This window comes from Apteryx rowi, unplaced genomic scaffold (genome assembly GCF_003343035.1).
Source record: "Apteryx rowi isolate R43461 unplaced genomic scaffold, aptRow1 scaffold_255, whole genome shotgun sequence".
Classification (NCBI taxonomy): domain Eukaryota; kingdom Metazoa; phylum Chordata; class Aves; order Apterygiformes; family Apterygidae; genus Apteryx; species Apteryx rowi.
The window spans coordinates 1,011,851-1,035,481 of record NW_020448919.1 but is presented as its reverse complement, the minus strand read 5'-3'; the positions used below and the strand labels follow the sequence as shown (position 1 = coordinate 1,035,481).

General features: G+C 36.6%; 1 protein-coding gene across 3 annotated transcripts in view; it reads left to right on the top strand.

Moving 5' to 3' along the window:
* The window catches only part of VEGFC (vascular endothelial growth factor C), an 80,505-nt gene that overhangs the window by 34,773 nt on the left and 22,101 nt on the right, over window positions 1-23,631 (top strand). For 2 of the 3 annotated variants that reach the window (XM_026067241.1, XM_026067242.1), the window contains exons 2-3: window positions 20,741-20,954; window positions 22,355-22,545. In XM_026067241.1, the coding sequence (XP_025923026.1) occupies window positions 20,741-20,954; window positions 22,355-22,545 (405 nt within the window). Of the gene's footprint in view, window positions 1-7,871; window positions 7,906-20,740; window positions 20,955-22,354; window positions 22,546-23,631 lie in introns of those variants that run through there. The other variant, XM_026067243.1, reaches the window with a different exon arrangement.

The following is a 23,631-nucleotide window of genomic DNA, read 5'->3' as shown; positions in this document are numbered from 1 at the left end:
TTGTCACTTTTCAGTAATTAATAGGTATGTTGTTAAATTTCACGTGATGAAACAGGATCTAAAACATTTGGTACATATTTGCATAGTGTGACTTGTTGTCAGTTATGTAAAATGGAAGAAAGTGAAGCTGAATTAAAACACTTGTTCAGTATGCATAGTCATGTAATGCAACAAGCACATTCCTGCATCTGGTTAATAAATTCAATAAGTGAGAGTTATCAACAGCTGGTATCTGCCTTTATAGTAATCCAAATGAACAACTGGTGCATGGTGACCTTTGATAATTTATTTTAATTCTATTCTGAGTAGCTATTTAAAGCTCTAACACAAGTTTAGTTAATAAAAAATTCTGGTTGCTGGCATTCTCATAGACATTGTATGTCTTACACTGTTTCTTGACCTTCATGTTATGTGGATTTTTTTATTTTCTTAAGTGAAAACACACTGCTGCTTGTAAAAGGAGATGGGACTACTCTGTTCATGCATGTAATAAATGGCATCAGTTCCCTTAAAACAGTTCAGTCAGTTCCACTTAATTTTTAGGCTCCAATCTTGCAAACTTGTATATGCTTTATATAATGCAAATCTTACTGAATTTTTCTACTCCAAACTGAGATAGATTGCAGATATCACAAAGTATACAGTACTTACTTTTTACTTGCATCTGATTTTTTCTTTTTCTATTAAAATATATGAAAAAAGTCTTACCCTTATGTTTTTATTTGTGGCTTTCTCATGTTTTGAACTTGAAAGAAAAATTAGCGAACACATTCTTTATTTTTGCAAACACAAAACTGCCTGTTGCCTTTTAATGTGATATTTTGTCATTTCAGCTGTGTCTTATTCTATCAATTTAATCCATTTACTTTTTAGAAAGTTATTAGAAGTTACTGGACAAAGATGCTACTGCTTCGAAATGTAAGCTGGAGCTTTATTATTTCAGAACTTGTTCTTTTCAGAAATATGCTTCTCTGACTTGGCCCACAGTAACCCCTGAGAGACATCAGCACAATTTACAAACCAATTACRTGAATTGCTTTACTGGAACTTGTTAATTGTTTTCTGTTTATACATTAATGTAATATAAATATAGCTTAGGCAACAAAAGCCCTTGGGGCAAATTTATGTCCTGGGTAACCCTGTTCTAGTGACCTCAACAGAATTACTCAAAGTCAAGACAGAATTTAAATTGGAAGACCAGATCTTCAGCTGCTGTAAATAGTCACAACTCTGATAAAACCAGTGTAGCTATGATTGAAACAGCTGTCAGGACAGAATTTTTCCTTAAAATATATTGTTACTGGGGTTTTGGTCTGAGAGACTTCTAGCAAAGGGGTTACCTTTACTTTCTGCAGTTTAAAGTTGAGCAGAACTTATTAATAGAAAGATTTCTAATTTTATGCTAGACTTAATTATAATGTTGCACAACCCTGCTTTTGTCTGAATTTTGGAAAAGGACTTCACTGAGTTATGGAGAACTTAGCATCTTTTGGTCTTTTAGGCACAAGATTACACCTTCTTTTTCTGGGCCATTTTCTCTGCTTTGATCTAGTTTCTAAGAATCCTTCTCTCACCAATCAATACGTAGGAAATTATCCTCAGCAGTTACACTGTCTTAAGAGTCTTTAAATATAGGAATAGTCACCAGAAGATTTTTTGTTGTGCTTTGCAAAAGTTTTATTTGCTTCAAAATGAGAAAAAAAAGCAATTATAGGAAACTTACATAAAAATTAGATAGCTCTCTTTCAGCTACGACCTATAGACAAATTTGCAAAAGTTTTATTTGCTTAAAATGAGAAAAAAAAAAAAAAAAAAGCTAAACTGTGTTCCAGTTCTACAGGTGTGTATGTTGCTTTGCTTTAACTTTGTGGTGGATTATCACCTTGGTTTAATTGGAAGAAATGTGCTCCGTGTTAAATATGGATGAAAGTGGTTTCACAATTGAAAATTTGGATTGAGAGTATTTTGTTTATGAGGAGCCATGAATGATCTACAATTTTTACAATATCATAGGAATAACGCATCAATGGGAGATGTTTGATATGTTTTCAACTCAGTAGTTAACATTAGCACTCTTTTCAACATTACCTATGTATCTGTTAGTTTCTTCTGCTCTTAGAGATTCTCTGTGCCGTAACCATAGGGCTCAATGAGATCTTGTTTCTTTTTTAATGATCTCCACTCACTAAACGAATATTAAGTGTCTATCAATCAGTTAATTTCTGAAGAGAAAAAGGATACATTTGTAATAAATGATAGCCCATAATGAGAAACTTTGACAGCATTCCTCAAAGCTCTTCTGCAGGTTTGATCAAGGAAATGGAATTGTAGCTCAAGATGTAGGGCTGGTATTCCTCACTGTTGTTTAGTGTCTTCAAGTCTAGTTGGGCAATAACTCCAGCAAAATTGAGGCCCTGTTGATTTTCAGCATGGGACATGTTTTGGGCTCTATTACTTTGTGTTCTATATATGCTACAGTATTTTAGGGCTTAGGTAAGTGCTGCAAGCCATTTTTAAGCCTCTTAAGTCAAAGCTGCTGCTCTTTTTGCTTTTCTGTGTTAGTGCAACACAACTTCAGCTTCCCTTACGCCTTCTCCTTGTAACATGGTTTTAGACTTGCTTTTCAACAAGCAGTTCAGCTTCAAGGGCATAACCCTGGTCACTTCCAAATACTACTCTAGATCCTGGACCAGAGTGCATCCCAAGCAAAACAATCGAGCTGGGTAACTTCAGTACTGCATTCTGTAGCAATACCTTGGCTAATTTTTAAAAGTGGTTGTTTGAGTACCAGTGTAGGATAGCTGTATTTATGTGGTTCTCCACTCTAGCTAAGATAGCCTTAATTTACAGTTCCAGGCTTTAAAATCCCTGTGCTAGAAGAGATTCGAGCTTTGTTTAGAGTCTCATTCACTAGACTTCAATTCCATTGCCTACAAATATAATACTGACCACAAGTTCTAATGCGTGGATGCCTACAGCTCTTTCAGCTTTTGTTCAGGCTGAATCTTGGTACAGGAACTGGCTGCATCATTTAACAAAATTGAATTAATTACTGGTAGGTTTTAAAGCATTTTAATAATAATGATACTGTCAGCTACTTGTATATTGAACAGCTTCCAATTCAGTTCGCTGCAAAATAAATAAGAAGTGATTAAACATTCTTAGACTATTTTTGTCATTAATTATGCAGTTTTCCCTGCCTTCCCCTCTCATTTTAACTTACCACAGCATAGCTTTCCCAAAAGTAACAATGCTAATTTGAAACTGATAGCTGACAGACAAACAGCCGCTTTGTCAGATTGCCTGTACACACTTTCTGATTATTATTTTCATATTGGAATGGAGAGGGATGGAAACAGATTTTAGAGAGAAGGAAGAAACTTGGGAGAAAAGAAACGAACATTTGCATGACAGACAGAAAAGTGCTCTCAGCAGATGGTCAAATTTGAGGAAAACTCCAAAGCAAAACATTAATCTGCTAGTTTATAGACTGTCGGGGAAGAAGTGTCTGTACACAAATGCTTACAACCTGGGAATCAAACAGGAGGAGCTAGAGCTCTGCATGTGGATGCATCACTAAGGCGTCATTGGAATAACTGTGATGGATGTAGGAAGACAGGGGAGAAGGGGATGGAGTTTGCCCTTTGCATGAAGAAACAGTTCAAACAGAGGGTGGTTGACAGCTTGGTTGACTGCTTGTGGATTAGAATCAGAGGAGAGGCTAGTATGGGGGACATTATGGTGAGATTATTTTATGGACCATATGATCAGGATGACAAAGTGGACAAAGTTACATTTAAGCACCTCACAGGCCCGTGTTCTTTCAGGAGACTTCAGTTTCCCTGATACCTACTGGAAGAGTAACACAGTGGAATATGAGCAATTCAGGAAGTTTCTGAAGACTGTCAAGGGAGTTAATGCACGTGTAATGTGGATCAACCTGGGCAACACTGTCCTGGATTTGCTACTCAAAAATAAAGAACAAGAAGGTGATAATCAATGGCAGCCTTGGCTTGTAGCAACCATGAAATGGTGAAGTTCAAGATCCTCAGGGGAGTGAGGAAAGCAAGTAGCAGAGTACAGGCCCTGGACTTCAGTAGAGCAGAMTTTGGTTTATTTGGGGAACTGGTAGGTGTGATCCTTTAAGAGGCAGCTCTGCAGCATAAAGGAGCTCAAGAGAGCTGGCAAGCCTTTAAGGACAACATGGTCCAAGCATGAGTATGGTTCCTCCCAATACACAGGGAAATGAGTAGATGTATCAAGAGACCAACTTGTCTAAACAGGGAACTCATGATAGAGCTCCAGTGGAAAAAATGCTGCATGTAAGAGGAGGAAGTGAGGACAGGCTACAAAAAGGAAATAGAGAATTATTGCCCGGGCACAAAGTGTTGGTTTTAGGAAAGCCAAAGCTCAGCTAGAATTGAAAGTGGCAAGGACGTCTAGGGCAAGCAGAACAGCTTCTGCTACTCCACTAGCAGTAAAAAGAAAAAAAGGAAAGGAAAGAGAAAAGAAAAGAAAAGAAAARAAGAAAAGAAAAGAAAAGAAAAAAATGCGGACTTTCTGTTAGATGGGAAGGGTGATTTAGTGACAGTGGATGCAGATTAGGCTGAGGTACTTGACGCCTTCTCTGTCTGCGCCCTCACTGACACAGGCTTCCAGGCCGGTGTACCTGGATGCAAGGTTTAAGGAAGAGAGGAATTGGAAACTCTTCAGAGATCTTGACCCATACAAGAGCCTGGGACTTGCTGGGCTGCATCGTAAAAAGGCTGCTGCTTATCGTTCCTTGAAAGGTCATGAAATTAGCATGAGGTTATGATGACAGGAGAACGGCAAATATTGCACCCATTCAGGAAGGGCAGAAAGGACAATCTGGGGAACTGCAGGCTGGTCAACCTCACTTCAGTCCTCAGAAAAAACATGGAGCAAGTCCTCTTGGAAGCCATTTCTGGACACATGAAGAAGAAAGGATTGGGAATAAATAGCTGGCATGGATATGTGAAGGGTAAATCATGCTTGGCTAATCTGGTTGCATTCTATGGTGAAATTACTAGATCTATGGCTGAGGGCAGAGCAGTGCTATCTGCCTTGACTTTAGCAAGGCTTTTGTTGCTGTCTCCCACACTATTCCTGTATTCAAGTTAAGATGTTATGGTCTGGATGGATGAACAACCATACAGTAAAAAACTGTTTGGATGACTGGGTTCCAGGGAGTAAGGGGTAGTGGTTTGTACTCTGTCTGGAGTCTAGTCTCTAAGGAGCCTCTCCTGAAACCTGTCCTGTTTTATATCTTTATCAGTGACAGAAGGAGGAGAGGGTGCATTCTGGAGGAGACGGAGTGCACCTTCATAAGGTTTGCAGGTTTCACCAAAACAGAAGATGTGTGGGGGCAGTGTAACTGATAAATTTGAGGGCATGGCTGCCATTCAGAGGGACCTAGGAAGGCTGGAGGAATGAACCAACAGGAACTTGATGAAATTCAACAAAGATAAATGTGAAGTCCCTCACCTGGGAAAGAAGAGCCCCTTGCAGCAATTCATGTGCTAAGGAGCATTTGTTTCCTAAAATTTAATCCAGGCTTTTGAATGCTTAAAGCATTATTGCCATCTTCAAATAATTAGAAATTGGGAATCAGGTATAAAATAGAACATACATTTTCTGTTTTGTGGTGTGGTTCTGTTCTTCTAAAGGTTTGGTTTTTAAAACTACTGTTCGCTATCAGGAGATCCATAGATATATTTTAAAGCCATGGTTTTCTTGTAACTGCATGACTCCAGAATCTGGACCTTAGTAGAAGCTACAAACATTAGCAACTTTGTAAAAGTTTCTGGCTTCTAAATCCATGTCTTTATGTCTCATTAAGTATTTTTCAGAGGAACTCTCTTACATTTGTGAAATCTACACTTTTGTAATGCAGTCAGGTACATGAATAAAAATAAGCAATAGCTACACAAATTATAGGCTGTAGGTAATGTTAACATATTTAGCTACATTTGGGGGACATTTTTAATGAAGATTATATTTTCCAGTTATTTAACTCTTTCCTCACACTATACCAAGCTTTTCAAATAAAAATTTTTGCCTAGTTTGTGACTCACTAATACTCTGAAATGAATCTTAAATTATGAAAGAGCACGTATAGTACTAYGTAGGAGTTGTACTTTATTTGGGTTATTTACATTATTGATGGATTTGACTATACAATATTGTCTATTTAATATTCCTTTAAAAAACTTGTAAGAAAACTACTGATTTAGGCTAATGTGCTATTTATTGTGTCTGAATGTATGCTTTATGACATCATGTATTTGTATTTAGGAGAGCTCATGCTTTCTGAAAAGGATATTAAGTAATCCTGAGGGAATCATTCTAAATATAATGGCAGATCAACATCTATGTAATATTCTATAGCTGCTGATTCAGAATTTGATAACAAGGGTAACTTCCATCTTACTGTTATTAGCAGATATAAAACCCTCAATCAGGAATGTTGATCTTGTCAGTTAGTTTCTTCAGAAATTTAATTGCTTCAAGTTTGAGAAATGTATTAATAAATAGGTATAATTCTGTTTGCTGGTGATGCTTACCTGACACGCCTGTCTCAAAACCGTGTTTTAATGTATGTGGTGTTTTGTATTGCCATTAGGCAAACCCATAGGAGCTGGAGATTTACAGTATTGCTCCCTCTCCCACATATTCCTTGCAATGTTTGTTTGAACACCAAACTTATATGGACAATATCATGATGTGTTGCTGTTCATATAAGAAATGTCCATGTGCTCTCCAAAGCTACTTCAGGTGAATTTATCACTCAAAAATGTGCCGAGTTTGACAGCATTGGAGGCTATCTGTGGGCAGAATTGGTAGGCATAAGTAATATTGCTGTACAGGCAGTCAGTGCTGAGAGACAGATTTTAATACATGTGTCATTCAGTCTTAAAGACTGTTCACAAGAATTTTAGGTAACTGATGTTAGAAATGATCTGAAGGGATGTTGCAATTAAGCTCAGGAAGGTCACTGYATATGGAGCAGAGAACAGGGATCCTTAAAGGACAAGTATTTGTTACATATCTCAAAAAGACTGAGAATGGAAAGATRTATCTGGACATTTCAGAGGGAAAGCATTTTCTGTTGTGTTCTGTCTGTAGACTACAAACTAGCATGGATTAGTGCAAACTCTACTGAAAGAAGGTCAGAATAAGCTAAACAGAATTAGAATTCACAGGAAAGATAAAATTTTAAGTTAAGTTTAAAAATATGTAGTTATTTGTTACTGCTAGTTACTTTTCTTAAACTGGGTTGTCCAGTTCTGATTCATACCCTCCATGTGTGTGCTCTATGTTGCTTACAGACAGAATAGCAAGATAATATAATTTAAATAAGAACAGTCTAGCCTTTGAACTGAATCAATCTGCCAGTTTATCTGACCTCCCTTATTATCAAATAAGATGTCATGTTGTGATGTAATACTGTGATACTGAAGATCAAAGTAGAATTATAAGTTCTCATGCAAAGCCAAAAAGCATCTACTGATCTGTGCATCATCTGACAATCAGATGTACAATCTGCTGCTGCTGAGTGTACCAAGGGGATGAGAGTACAGTGGCAGGATGGTGCTAGCAGCCCAGCAATCCAAAATTAACTACTGTTTCTGCTTAGTCCACTCTTAGACCTGGCTGTGACTGTTGACCAGAGCCTTGTAGCACTGTCCCAAACTTGGCACTGAATTTGGGTCCCTTATTTATCAGTAAGAGTTAAGGTCTCTTTTGTGTTTAAAGTAAATAACTGACAAAATCTCCTGACTAGGATGCATTTTTCTATTATGAAAAATACAGGTACCTGCATTGATGGGCAGTGATGGTTTCACACTGTATTGGAACATAATGCAACCTTGAAAGTGCATCCAGGTAAATAATATTCTCATCACTCTCACAGAGATTTCAAACAAACTRAAAAATCTTGAGCACTGATTATAGATGTTCTTTTGCTTGCAACTGACCAGTGACTTTTTAATTAAATGGATATACTTTACCCAGTGTATTGTTTTAGTTGTTAATGTTTCTGATTCTAATCAGAAACTTTGTTCTTTCACACACTGCTCAAAAAGTCTTGCTTAAATGCCAATAAAATTCTACTGAATTTCACATACAATAAAGGATGGAAAATACCTATAGATATGTGTGTAACCATAAAAATATAGATAAGTGAGTATAATATTTTTTTCTATTCTTCAAAAATGTTATAATTCAAAATTTCATAGAACAGAGGCTTTGTTAATAAAAACCTGTTAAAGTATTGGCCTCATAAGAAAAATCAATCTGTTAACTCATAGCTTTTCAGTTGTTTGCACACAGATAATGTATTGCTCACAAATCAGAAATGAACRGTCAAAACTGAGGCCAACAAAAACATTTGATGTTGCTCAAGGACCAGCATAGGCTGAAGATGAGTGACCGRTAAAGAAACAAAGTCTATATGAAAAGTCATCAGACATAATTTTTTAAAACCATGCAAGAGTTAGAAAAATTTAGTTTTAAAATCTCGATGTTTAATATAACAAGCACAGGATTTTGGAAGAGGTGGCCCTCTGTGTATCTCGACCTGTTACTTGAGGAAGCAAAGACTGTATCGATGCTGTCTTTGTGGACCGTAGCAGAGAACAAACCCAAGCCCCCGGACTGCTTGGGCATGGGTTGAATTTGTCCATGCTGCTGTAGCGTAATACTGCCTGGAGCTGGCTGACCACACGCACCTGGCATAGCAGTTGGTCTGGGTCCCCCTGCGCCCCATACAGCCTCCCTGAGGCGTAAGTGCTTTTGTTATTATTTTGGAGGGTTCTGCAGTTCAGAGAGGCTGGGGGGGGGAGTTGTCTGTTTTTTTAATAGTGGGAGGCTGTGTTGCAGCACACTAGAAGGGTGGTGGGAGGGCTCTGATGGTGCAAGAGCAGCTGGGATCATGTTGGAGCCAAACTTGGGGCACTTCTCTTGCACTGTTTGAAGCAGGCCCTTGCATGACCTGGCTTGTCAGCTGCATCTGGGTTTCCTCATGCCTTCAGTTTGGATGAGGAAGAGACCAACCGGCCTGAACTGACAACACAGAAACACCCTTGCCTTTGAATAGTACAGCTGGTCTGATAAAAAATGATAGCATGCACTTTGTCTAGATCGTAGTGTTTGCCTAATGATGGGAAAAAGAAGTTTTATGAACATATGTTGTGGGGTAAACTAAGGAAGAACTGCAGGAGACCTGATGTAAACATCTGGAAAAAAAATGGAATTGAGACTTAATCATACAAACATGCTGTGTTGGGCAAAAATGTTTAAAGAAGTCAACAAAAGCTATTATGGGTATTGATCAGATTGTCTAAGAATCGCCACACTGTTTGATAAGGAGCTGAACTGTAACCAAGAATTTAAGAAAAAGATTTTGGTGTAGGAAAAATACTGTCTCTGTTTTAGTAGACTGACTAATACAGTAATTATATCAATAAGTTTTAAAAGCAAATTAGTCTTTTTGAAATGAAAAATTTAGCAGCAATGGGACAAACATTGACCGATAGGTAACAGATTTTAATGTTGACCAGGGAACAGGAAAAGAAGGTCAAGTATAACAGGGTGGATGGAGGATGAAAGACTTGAAAAGCTCAACACAGTATTAAGAGCTAATAAAACTACAGATATTGTGATTTTAGGGACTGAAACATGCTACACATACTGGTGTATAGATGCAATACTTAAATATGCTATGAGGAAAAATCCTGTAATCCTCACTAAACAAAAATCCCATTGAAGTCAGTAGAAGGTTTGGGTGAACAAGGAATGTATAACTGGGCAATTAGAGACAAACTGGCAGCCTGACCTTGACTGCGCCTTTGTGCCTGTGATTAGCTGTACCCATTGCATCTCAGCACATTTGTTTAAAGGCACAGTCAGTTTTAATTAAATCTCAAAAAAATGCAATTATGCCTGCAGATTCATTAGTTAAATTTCTAATTGGTCCAAATGGCAAATGCAGATAATTGCAGAGATACAAATTAAGGCTACACTTTTAAAATCTGAGTCTTACGGAACAGCAAAATTCTACATTCTTTGTTCAGTTCTTTTTCTGGCAAAATAAGAATTTAACAGATACTGTTCAGTTTTTTATTATCCATAATAATAATATAGGTTGACATTTATCTGACTTTTCAGAAATGGAAGTTGGGGATATTATTGGGTAGGACGTCAGAAAGTCTCAAGATGCTCCGTGTCTGAGATTGGGTGTTCAATTGCACCATCCTGGCTTCTCACCACTCTCACTCTTTAATCTCTTTCCCCCTCTCCCCCATTTTCCCTTCCCAAACATGACAACTGGATATGCTCACTTACAAAGTGGTGAATTAAAGAATCTGTGGCCAGGTTTGCTTAAAATAGTGGTTTACTTCTAAGAGCAGATAAAAAGCTTAACACAAGAAAATATTTCAGTGTAATGGTAAGATTTGTGCATGTGCTTAACTTATATCTTCCAAAAGACTTTCAGTAACTAGAATCTCTGTTCACATTTTTTTAACTCTCTGTATGCCTCCTTTTAATCTACTTGTAAATCCCCTTTTTTGTTAGTTGCTTGGCCTGGATAAGAATTCAGGCAACTGAGCGATATGTTATAGGAGAAGTTTCAACTAATGTCACTATCACAATTTTTAAGATGCAATATGATAACTTTTATCAGAGGTTATATACCTGCAATCCAGTGGAACCTGATAGCTCAGGGCATATTTTAGAAATCTGTGTTCTTGCAAAAACTTCATCCTACAGTCAAGCCTTCTTGGAAAAGTCTTTTGGTAACACTGTATTCAGCACTGGATTACTCAATGTCTCCTGTCAGTATAATTTAGGATTGATCCAGTTTAATACTGCTAATGTTCCCTGAACTTTTTTAAGTAACATTACAGTACAATACACTATTCAGAATAATTAAAGCCAGAAATAATGGGCAACATGTATTTGTCCTGATTTGGTTGCATAGAAGGGAATTGTGACCGAATCCCAATSTGGTTCTTGGATTTGCCATTCTTCTGCCTTTTCCCATCTCTCATGCCTTGCTGACAAATCTCTTAATGCCTGTCAGGTTTTCCCATGGTACAATGAGCTTTCTCCTTCAGTGATACATAAGCATTACTTCTTTTTTCATGATCAGTCGAAGACCCTTGTTTTTTTTTGTTTTTTTTTTCCTCCCCTGAGTACAGAAGGGTTGTGGCAGCTCCACAAAGCTGCTGACCTTTTATCCTGTAGTTTACAAGGAGGTTAGCCCACATGGGGAAGCCGCAGGATGCCTCACATCTCCTCGCTCCTTGGGTGGGGAGGAATACCTGCGCTGCTGATTGCAGTCTCTGCAAAAGTGCAACTGGTGCAGGCTGTTTCACCAAGGGAAGAATAAAATGCTTCTTCCATACCAGACTCTTCCATTATGCTTGAATGTTAAAGTGCTGTATTTATTTGTGTTTAAATAGTTTGCTTTTAATGGAACAATATGCTTTTGTGTGCGAGTGAAGGGTTTCATTATTGTCTTTTGTTTTTAAACTGCCTTCAATGTAGTGTTGCACTTAAAGGCTTGAAAATAAATCTTCTTCTCTTTGTACTGTTCTAATCCATTTGGAATTTTGGAATTAAGATTGGATAGTGCTTTTCTCTGTTGTCTGGCTGCTTTTTTCCTGCAGCATCAAAGCACAAAGCAAAACCATTATARGCTCAATGTCTAAACAAGTGTTTTTGTTTCTGTATAATTTCTCTGTAACAGATGTCAATGATAAAAAGACAAAAGAGATCCAAGAATGTTCCACCCAGAATTTAGGATGGAACAAATTTCAAACCAGATTATCAGAATGGGCACAAATGGGCACTGGGTAGCAAGTCCTTTGCATTCTGTGCCTTCCTCACGCTAATGAAATTCAGATTGTCTCTTTATTACACCTACGTTATCAAAGAAGCTTTATGTAAAATGTTTGGGCAAACCCCAACTTTGTCAACAAAAATAAAAGCTTTTTCTGGCATTTTATTAATGAAATCTTAAAAGGTAATAGCATAATTAGCAATAACTTAGCCACGTATTAGTCTGATCTGTTACTTTAAGATACCAAATAGACCTTTTTTTTTTTTAAGATTTGTGTAAAATGAACCGAAGATACAAAATGCTAAATAGAAGAATCAGATAATATTATTTTTGATGGATTATACTTAGAAACTCCTGAGAATTTAATAAAATGCACAGGTTTCTGAGAAACTTTGTTACCATTTTCATTTTTCATTTATAGGGAAAGTGCCTAGAATAATTTAAAACAGCTATTTTGCAACTGGAATTGCTGTTTGATAACTGACTTGTTATTCTTTAGCTTTTTGGTGAGCTGTAAGCAGTGTATTATGTTTATAGTTGGAATATTTGTTGAAATAGGCAACGTGACAAGGTAGGTGGTCTTCTAATTAATATTTCTGTACAGATCTGTAAACTGTGCAAGTCTTGTTTAACAATACAGAAATCATGTCCTATTAGATTGAGACATTTGTTTAGGAATAAAGTTCAACTTTTTCTTTGAAATGCAATTGATCTTATTTCATGGTCTGTGAAATTATTTATTTTTAAGAACTGTTTTAAAAGTATAATTAATTCAAGAAAATTCTGTGACCTGTTGCTAAATATTTAGACCATGGATTAATTATATTTGCCCAGAGCTTTAAATAGTGATTTAAACACTTGGTGAAAAGGAAAGTTACTTAGCAATGAGAGAAATTATGCAACAGTGATAAAAGGTGATGTGTTCATGTAATACTTTTGCCTTACAAATAGCCACATTGTTAAAAATTTGAGAATAAACAAGAGTGTTGAATTTAAGACTACTCTCAAAATAGCGAGAACGTTTCTTGTGATGTACCCGTATGTGTTCAGCATAACTCAGAAACATTCTTAAGAATAAGCAATTTCTTACTCCAGCTGTTACAGAAAACTCTTTGTATTCAGTATTGACTACTGGAATAGAAAACATTATATAAAAACTATACCTAGTGCCTTTTTGAAGCCTGTCATTTAATATGTGGCCAGAACCCTAATCTGTCACTCTAATAATTAGTGTCTAGGATGTCTTCACGTAGCATGTAACCTGTGCTCAAGCAGTATCCCAGAATGGGCTAGCCTTGAAATTGAAATAAAGGATTTATCTCTTACCTTTCAATTCAGTAAATCTCCACTTGCTATTGAGAAGCTATTATATTTCTTCACTGCCTGTATTACATCTGCTCAAGTGATGACAGATAATTGCAATTTTACCATGTTAATGGTTTTCTTCAAAAACTGTCTCCATATTTGCTTGCTTTTACTGACAGAGCTAGTGGCAGTTGCTAGTAAAAGTAATGATAATATCAAGGAAAGTTTAGTAAAGACTGAAAATAAACAATCTTATTAGAAGGGCATGGTGGTTTATTCTTGTGTACTGATTTTTATGAAATATGTCTGACTGTTCCAAGCAAAAGAAAAGGTTGCAGGGTATTTTAAAAATTTTCCAGATTCAAACCAGTATAAAAAATTGCTTATAACTAATGTACTCTCAGTTTTTAAGAGAATAAGATCTYATAACCAGACTTTTTAATCAAAGTTCAGTTTTTAATTATTCAAGTTTTCTTCAGATTTGTGTGATTCACTTTCCTCCTTAATGCTAGTTAAAAGTTGGTTATTTGGACTTCAAAATCAATGTTTTACTTTTATACTGAGTTGAATTTTGTAGAACTACAGAACTGCAATGTGGTGTCAACCCAGATGCCTCCTAGCCTGGCGCGCACAGTTGGCACTAGAAACTCACAGGTTGCAATGAACATGTTGCAGAGGGCACAGGAATTCTCATTCTGCTAGCTACCTCCTTTTTAGTATATCATTGTATGTTAGCCACCTACATAACACAGCAATCATCACAATGTTTTCCCCCTTYTTGTGGTTGTACACCTAGTCACAGTGACCCAGGCATAATCACTGTCATTGCTGTACCCCAAGGATGACCAAGAAAATAATACAGAGATCTCATCTAGTACAGAACACACCACCTAGTGTCTCCAGGATTTAGTCAGATATAAACCTTTCAGCAGCAATAATCTTCTATTATTTCCCAATCTATTTATAATGCTAGTTAGAAGCTTTGATACTAATCTTTCACTCTATTAAAGAACCCAGACACAGCTTCACTTAACAAGGAATGGTTATCCCACAAATTTCCGTGACTGCTGCGCAGGAGCAGTAGCCTCTGACCTTTAATCTGTCAGCTCATCTAGTACAAGCTCCTGAATAGTGAATTGAGTCTATTGATAATGGGCTTGATTTTCATAATTTATTTTTTAATTATGACTTGCTGTATTCCTAGCAATACTCTGCAGGGATTTACTTGACAAGTTGAAGACTATAGCTGGGAAACAGTGCGTATTTCAAAGATCAGGCTGAAGTGCATGAGAACAAAACCTTTTCTGTTACTACAATCCAGTCATGAAATTGCTTCAAGAGAAGGTCATAAGTATTCAGGGTCTGGCTAAGATGCTACCAACCTCTTTTACTTTGTCACATTTAGGATGGCGTTTGTCAGGTTAACATCCTTTCTGTTTCCATTTCTACACACATGCATGCACATGCAGAATAAAGGTCTAGATCTTTGACTGGATTTATCATAGGACTGTTGCGTTACAGTTTCTAACTGTATTAGATACCATGTCATCTACAGCAATGTCTTCATTGCCCAGGCTCATAGAAACCTGGGAGAACTGGCCGCCTAAGAGGTGCTTCCAGAGAAACCAGCAAGCACAGCAGGGAGTTGCTCCACAGAGGGAGGAATGATTTTTCTCTCCCTTTCCCAGAGAAATTGGACTCAGATCAAAAAGGGTATTTTAATAAGTAATTTCCATTGAAAGTATGAAACCACTGTCATTTTGTTAGGGAGGCTGGGAACCGTTCAGGAATGCAGGCACTTGGGGAATAAGCACCAGCCAGGAAGTGTGTTTCAGAATCCCAGCAGCAGCTAAATGGTGGATTTAAGGACCAAATACAAGTTCCTTTGCAAGTCTATAATCTTAGGATATTTCAGCGCATTCCAGAGATACTGAAATAAAATACTTCCTGAAAAATGCTGACTCATATAAAAATTGGATATCCCATACAGTGGAAATTGTTCGCTAACTACCTCAACTTAAATACTTATAAATAGGATAGCAAAATTAAGTAATATAAGCCTAGGATGGTTTTCTTGCAGTTTACATGTCTTCCCCGTTTCCCCTCCCCCTGCCCCAAGAATGTTCTGGACCAAAGAAAAAATGTGACTTACAATTTAGAAGTGAAACTTTTATAGTCTTAAGTTTCTTCTCATAGCCAATGTCTATCTCTTTTTATCAAACTCTCTGTCTTTCAAATCTCTCTTGAAACTCATTTGTTTTTCCTTCCCTATTCACCCTGTACATACCTTTTCTTCTATTTGCTTCCTTTGCCTGGCGTTATTCTTGGTTTTCAAAATGTCAGAAAGAATAAAAGTCACTTACAACATAATGTATTTTATACCATATTTATTTATTTTACACCTTCCTTCTTATTTATGTTTGATGTGTTTGGTAAGCTCTTTGGAACACGGACCGATTCTCATTTCTGTGTTGTTTTCATGATGTTTTGGTTTACTTCAGGTAACTGCAGTAGACTTATAACTTATTTCAAGTAACATGAAATACAAACTGTTGCTCAGTGTTACCATTTCACTTCTGTAAGGCACTGTTTTCTTACTGTATGCACTGACAACTTCAAAGTTTGCAATTTCGGACAGCCCATTCAATTTTACTACTGCCAAACTGGTGCATACAAAATCAAAATTGGGTCTATTGTGACATGACTGTAGGTGATGTTCAAAAAAGTTGATTTTAATTCTTAGGTATGGCTAAAGTACTTTCTTTAACTAGAATATTTCTTTTTCATTGACATCAACTTCCAGAACACTAGTGCTGACATACATGAAAATTGCAGTAAAATATTATGTAAGTGAAGAGTTTATACATACTTTTCTTTTGCAATATTTCCATTTGCTTGCAGTTGGTTTCAACATTTTAATTTAACTACTTGATTTTTAATGCATTTCAGTTGGTCAATAAATGCAGTACACAAGCATATTAAAATGGAAGGTTTTATAGACAGAATTTTCCTATTAAGAATTGTCAACAGAATCCTTGAAAATGAAATGAACTGACAACTATAATCAGAGCAGATGCATAAAGTACCATTATAGCACATTGTACCATCAATTATGTGTCGTGTAATCTGCCAAAAATTAAGTGTTCTGACCTTTGCTATTAATAGAGGCAGACACTGGGGACATGTGAAAGACAAATAACGTAATGCACAGAAAATTTATTATAGATTTGATATTGCTAATAGTTAAGGAGCCTACTTGATATCCTGCCCCTTTGTTTCTAAACAATGATTTTATGAAAAACTGGACATACCATGTAGTAGAATCCCACATGATGGAAGACACATTGTGACAGAATAGGATGTTCCTAAATTAAATAATTTATAGTGAAGGAGAACTTGTTAAGTAGCTCTACTTTATTTTTATTTGTCCCTTTCCCCTGCTTTTCATGAAATAATGTGGAAGAAGTGAAATGAAGCAAGTTTGACTTTACTGCATTCTCTATTCATTCTTGTATTTTTAAGTTGTTTTTTTGCTCAATATCATCAGCCAGCTTGTTGCAGAGGTTGGCTTGTGAAAGATTTAGTCAAGCTCTTGCTCCAGAATAAAACTCCTGGTAGTTTTAAGTGATCATGCAGGACAACATTGGAAATATGTAAAAATGACCAGAAGAGTAGACTGGCCAATCGAAGGCCTGTGTGGTGATTTATTTTTTATTTTTTTTAAGAGCAAAACAAAACAGAAACCCTAAAAAGCCATTAATTGACTTATAAAAAGCAAAGAAAATAGAATACATGGGGCACAGAAAACTCCTTCCTCTGCAAGCACTGATTTTCTGCTTTCTTCTGAAAGTAGAGCATAGATCCTAGAATGTCTTTCCAGTAAAATGTCAAGTAATTGGTCCAGGATTTCGTGTGGAGTGCACTGCAACTGATTCATCTGAAAATCAATGGACTGTTTACATTTACCAGAAAGTATATTTTGGGCCTAAAAGTTTTAGAATTTCTCTTATCAAAACACTTGTTAATGTTATATTACTTTCTGGCAATAGAACAATTGTTAGGTTTAATATTAATTGATTTTATTTTAAACTTAAGATTACATTTGGAAATAACCAGCACAATGTGAATAATTATCCAAACCATATTGCTTCCCATACTTCACTAATTTGATCTCACATAAGATTGCTGAAAATAAGAGCTCTTCTGATTTGTAGTATGTGTTTTTTCTTGTTATATTCCTTGTGCCTTATCATAATTTCTGAAGTTTAAAGTCTTGATTTCTGTTGCATTTTGAGGTTTAAAATAGTTTTTGTGTGTTCTACACTAAAAGCCTATACACAATTTAAGAAAGAGCAAAGAACTTGGAACAGAAAGTAGGGATAGAGTCAGCATATTTTTGTGAAATTAATCAAAATTTGGACAAAGCAGAAAATTTCTATTGCCAGGCAACACTATTATACTTAGAAAAGTAGTTTTATTCACTTCTTAAAAAACTAAGAACCTCATTTTAAATAATCTTTAACAATCTGATACTGTATGCAGGAGACACTTCTAATCAACCAGAATTTAAGACTGAGTTCAATATTCATGTCAACAATAATGTTTGATTGTCATACAAATAACAAATTGCTGCTATGTTCATTTAAACAGTTTGACACAGATGAGAATAATTTGCAGCAGTTCAAAAATGCATGCCTTTGTCAGGCTTCCAGGGAATTTATCAGAAAGAGATCACTGATATGTGTGTCAAGGTAATGCTGGAAACATATACCAAAAACTAACCTAATTTCCTACTCTTTTGTCCTAATTCAGGGCAATTGTACTGTGTACAATATTTAATATACATATATGGCTTTTCTTCTTTTTTTTTTTCTAAGTCTGTAGAGGTGAAGGAACGAAAGCCCTCTAGTGATTGAGTTGGTTTTCTACAGTGTATTCATAAATATGATTCCAAGCCAATTGTTTTCCTATTGTGCTGTCTGAAAGGTATGCTCATGCTTGATTACAAAGTGCTATTAAATGAGCTCTTCAAATTGCAGGCAGTCTTCTCTACCATTTGCATAACACACTGGAAAATCCATGAAGAAATACTTTTGAAAGCAATACTTTAGTAACTTAGAGGCCACTGATATCTTCAGGTTTTAAACCTTTATTCAGACATATTTTTACGAGTATACTGAATTTGCTTTCCAGCTGGGAAAGACATAACTTGATTTCCTGACTAAAGAGCATTTCATCAAAACATTTTTCTTCTAACAAATGTAACCTCTTTTCTGCTCCCTACACTGGCTTCTTATAGACTAAGTAATTTTGAGTTTCAGTACTTGAGTGTCTGAATCAACAGGAGCCAACATTTTGCTTATGGTGGGCTACACAGTCTTTTAGGGATTCATCAAAGGGTGGTATGTACCAGCTCCCTTTCTCTTTCCATGCCACCCCTGGTGTATGCTAGGGTGCAGCTATACAAGTTCACTACTACTAAACAGTTTCCAGCTCTTTGCCTTTTATATAATGGACTGGCATGGAGCCTTGTGACAGGGCATGCAAGCAGCCCACGACCGGTGACCTTGTGCGCACGTGTATTCCCATCATTTGGCAGGCACACAGCTGCTATGCTGTGGAGGGCACGTGCATTTGCACTGGTTCACAGACCCGCGTCCAGTCACCCGTGTGCTGCAGGGCCCTTGGAAAAGAGCACGGTAGGAATGAGGCAACCTGAACGATTGAGACGGCCCCTCGCCAGCCACTGTTCACATCTGAATAAAGCTGGAAGCCAAGAGGATGGTGGCTGAGTTAGCTCTTTGTTCAGCTCAGATGTTGTCTGTGACCCACTGACTGAGGACCTGCGTGGAGTCCTGCACGGCGAGTGGCAGTGATGGAGAGGGAGGGACGGCTCTGTGTTGACAGCTGATTTGAAGACAAGGTCCAAGGTATTACTTGCCGGATGGCTTGCGTCAGAGATGAGCCCTCCTCGTGATGCCTCTGAGTGCATGTATTTGAGGTTGATAGCTTGAATTTAATAACTCCCAGGACAAAGTAGTCTGTCATTCACCATTGAGGTTAGAGAGGCTTTTTAGTGAAAACATTTGTTTGAATCCTTAGCACTTTGGCATATAAAATGACTTTGAAATCTGCATTAGCTTTGACTTCTGTAGTTACAGAAATGTCTCAGGTGAGGCAGACTCTCAGTATTCATTTCTCCTGGATTTGATACCTGATGAGAAAGTGGACGCGACACTGCGCCTTTTTGTCCCGTTTCGGTTGTCTGTGAGATAAGTGGCAGTTTGTACAGATGAGCTAGCTCAGGACTAGTTGTTTTAGTCAGGTAATGCTCTCTTGAAGAAAGCTAATTGGGTGCTTTTTCACTGATTGAGAGAATTTCTTTTTCTGTGGATAGTGGAGTTTGATTAGGAATCTTGCTTTTTAATTTCTGTAGCTTCATATTTCCTGTTTTAGGCATATTTTTTACACTGTTACAGCCTTCTGTTTCCCGGACCGTAGTGACAGTTTTGTAGTAACATGTACAGAATCTACAGCCAGTTGTTAAGACACTTTTTACAAAGTATACTTTTATATAGGGTGTCTCATACTGCCATCTAAGGGCTATGGAGGCTGAGAAGGTGACTAAAGGTGTTTTATAAATTTTTTTTTCCTACTTACTGCCCTTTTTATAGGCCTTTGAGAAGTCAGCAATTTATGGATGAGAGGGTGAGCAGGGATTCACAGGAGCCCTTTGGAGTATATGCTGTTTCAAGTAGGGGTATAGAGGAATCTTCCAGGAATCTGGAGTAAATGAGAAATCAGAATGTAAATCTGAGTCATAGTCTTTTAGAAAAATGCAAATAGAAGTTTTGTGCAAAAGCCAACAAATAGGAAAGTATGATTACGAGATTTGAGACTACTCTTGAAAAAACTTACAGACCTGAAGAGTTTCAGTTGAAACTCTTACCAGTGTTGGAGTGCGCAGTTCAGATTCTTAAAGATATCAAAGTCCCTGAACTCCTGCTAGTTTAAGGCTTAGTGCTCTATAATGAGAACTTGCTCCTTAATATATGCTCCTTAATATTGTACCTAAAAAGGTACAAAATTGCATAATTTTTTTTTTCTAATTTTGCTTTCATCATTTTGGACTTCTATGTGTTTTTCTTTTCCTTGACTTTGGGAAAATGGGCAAAAATTTGGTGTCAGTTTAAGTGTATATGATGCTAATTAATATTTAAATACTTGGAGGTTGAAACATTCAAAAATTTATTACAAAAACTTTTGTGTCCAGAAGAAAAATGCAGTTAATTTTCTTAATCTGCAAACCGTACTTGTATAGACTTACTTCTACAGCTCCTTTCTCACACACATAATGTTTTGCACTACATGCTTAATAAAGAATCAAAGCATTTCAGTATTTGTCAGTATAGAAGTATGTCATCACCGGCTGAAAAATAGCAGTCTTTGAAATGACAACCCCTTTGAGTAAGACTTTATTTTACAGTATACGACTTGTTTTTCAAGCTAGTTTCCAGCAAATCTTGTGTAAGAGAAAAAGTAATTAATCTTGGATGTAACTTTTGACAGGCTCATGCAAGCAAAGACCTGGAAGAGCAGCTGCGGTCCGTGTCCAGCGTGGATGAACTCATGACAGTACTTTACCCAGAATACTGGAAAATGTTCAAATGTCAACTGAGGAAAGGAGGTTGGCAACACAACAGGGAACACTCCAGGTTTGACACAAGATCAGATGATTCACTGAAATTTGCTGCAGCACACTATAATGCAGAGATCCTGAAAAGTAAGTAAAGTATGTTTTAACACACAGTAAATTAAAATACAAAGACTTGTCAGTTGTGTCAAAAATATTTTAAAGCTAAGCATTGTCAGTATTCCACCTGCAGAAGTTTGATTTGATATAATGGCTATAATGTAAAATTCTTGACTACGAAACTTCCATAATGAAATAAGTTGTTCCACATAGCTATTTTTGGTACTTTCATTCTAAGAAAGGGATATACTACTTTCTCAGCACAGTAGATACAGGAAGTTAAGTGTTTGTCTTCAGGTACAAGGAATCCTTCTGCTTTGTAGAGGCTGTAAAGATTTTGCAGAAGGCAAGAGGGCACTAATAATTGGATGCAGAAAGTGAACTGGTTTTGTTCTTTTTCTGCAATTAAGTCAAGGCTGGTAACGCTTTCTTCTATTATGTATTCCTGCTTTAGGAGGCCAATTAATGCACTTATAACTTTTTCCTGTTTTAAGAGGGCAGTTGTCCTGTTAAACGAGAAAAAAAAAAAAAATCAAACAAGTATGTCAATGTCCCTTAGTGTTTCAGGTGGCCTGGACAAAATTATAGTTTACAGTTTAGCAAGTGTTTGCAGGCAGAGGACCACAGATTATGCAAGAGGCATGTTTTTCAATATCATTTTTGAAATCATGTACCTTAACACAGACTTTAAGGTACACATTAGGTGAAATTTCTATTCTCGCTGAGTTGCCTATCAAAAACTGGCTCCAATACAGAATAAAGAGCCTGTACAGCTACAAGTCTCGTGGCTGTTTAGTGTAAGATTGCATTTGGCAAAAGGCTGTATAACACTATGAAAAATGTTTGCTCAAATTTGCATGAGTAATCTGGGCATAATCACTTTTAAGATGAAATAATATGGTGTACATAATTGCTAAGTAATAGCAACACCCTTTGCTTTAAATTACACATTTTGTAGTTAAAGTAGATAGGCATTCAAATGCATTTCAGGTTAATTGTGTAGGCATCAAATTAAATGTTTGTAATGTATAGTATGATCCATATGAATACTGAGTAGAGCCAGTTAACATTCGTTTACAGAGATGTGCAGTAGTTCTCTAGACTTTGCTCAAGGTGAGATTCACCCCAAGCAAAAAAGAAGTGTACAGCTTCAGCTGTGGATGCCATAAGATCTGCTCAACCTTATTTAGTTTCATGTTAGCTCCACTATGACTTTGCCTCTGCTCCACAACAACATGGCATATCCCCGTGAAGAGAAATTAGCTAGAAGTTAACTTAGAAAGATGTGTATTTCATTGAATAAAGGGTATGACCSTATAGATGCATATTCTGGATCTAACCTTACAAAGAAAAATCCTACTAATTGACTGCAGGGGTGTTATTTTTAAACAGCTGCTTTATAACACATGAACCTCCATATAACTTGGCAGGTATTGATACTGAATGGAGAAAAACTCAGTGCATGCCACGTGAAGTTTGCGTGGATGTGGGAAAAGAGTTTGGAGCAACTACAAACACCTTCTTTAAACCCCCATGTGTATCCATCTACAGATGTGGAGGTTGCTGCAATAGTGAAGGACTCCAGTGTATGAATATCAGCACAAATTACATCAGCAAGACAGTAAGTTCTCATTCTTATTACAATCAAAGTGGTCCTTACAAATGTGTACATGATCATGCATATTTTAAGCCTAATTACCGCTACTATGGAAAAGGAAAGAAATCAGTTCCAGAATACATAGAAAAAACAGCTGAAGAGAATACTGCCTTGGAAAAAAATATTTAACACTCTCCTCCACCAATATGATTGATGTTGTTTAAAAAAAAAAAGATTATGATGTCCAGTTCTCAGTTTTGAGATTATTCACGAAACTTAATTCTATCCTCTTTTTGCATCTACTATCTGCCTGCTGTATGAGGCAAGTATTCTCTGGAAAAATAGTCTGTAATTTTGTTAGTACTGTATTATAACATGTGTGAACAGGATTCATGTTGCATAGATAACATGCATCTATGCATAGCCATAGATGTAGCTTTTCCTTACATTTAGGAACTCAACTTTACAATTTTAACAGATGTTAGTACAATATATTTTTTTAGGGTTTATTTTTCTTAACGTAATTTCCACAGGTGCATGTGCTTTTTTTCATTCTTCTGGTTCAGGCATAGTGATGGGGTAAAGGGGTATGTGGAGATTATGCATTGAGCATGTCAGCCATTTTTTAAGGAAAAACATAAATACATTATTCTGTTTTATGTAGCTATGACAATTACCTCATCATCTTAGAACATTTCCTCTCTCAAACATCATGTAAAAATAGTCTTGCTTTTCAAACTGTTTGCTAGGCTACTTTTATTTTGTCTAAATATTGGTAAGCTTTTTGTTTGTGGAGGGGTGTTTTTGCTTTTTACCACTTCTTTCTGATGCTTTGAAGTGTATTAATTTTTAGTATAAATCTTTGCTTCCTTTTTCAAAAAGATTCTTCTTGGTAAGATGCAATATGTCTCCATAAGGAAGACATGCAACTCCATAGCCCACTGTAAGATGGTAGTACATGTGAATGTCATTCCCTTATGAAACTTCTTAGTGCTCTGAATCTTCTCGAGAGGGGATTAGGAAATGGGAAGTATGATCAGAACAGAAAAAAAAAACTTTTTTTGTACATCTTTGGCTGAATGGCAGAGCTTAGAGAGTTGTGATCAGCGG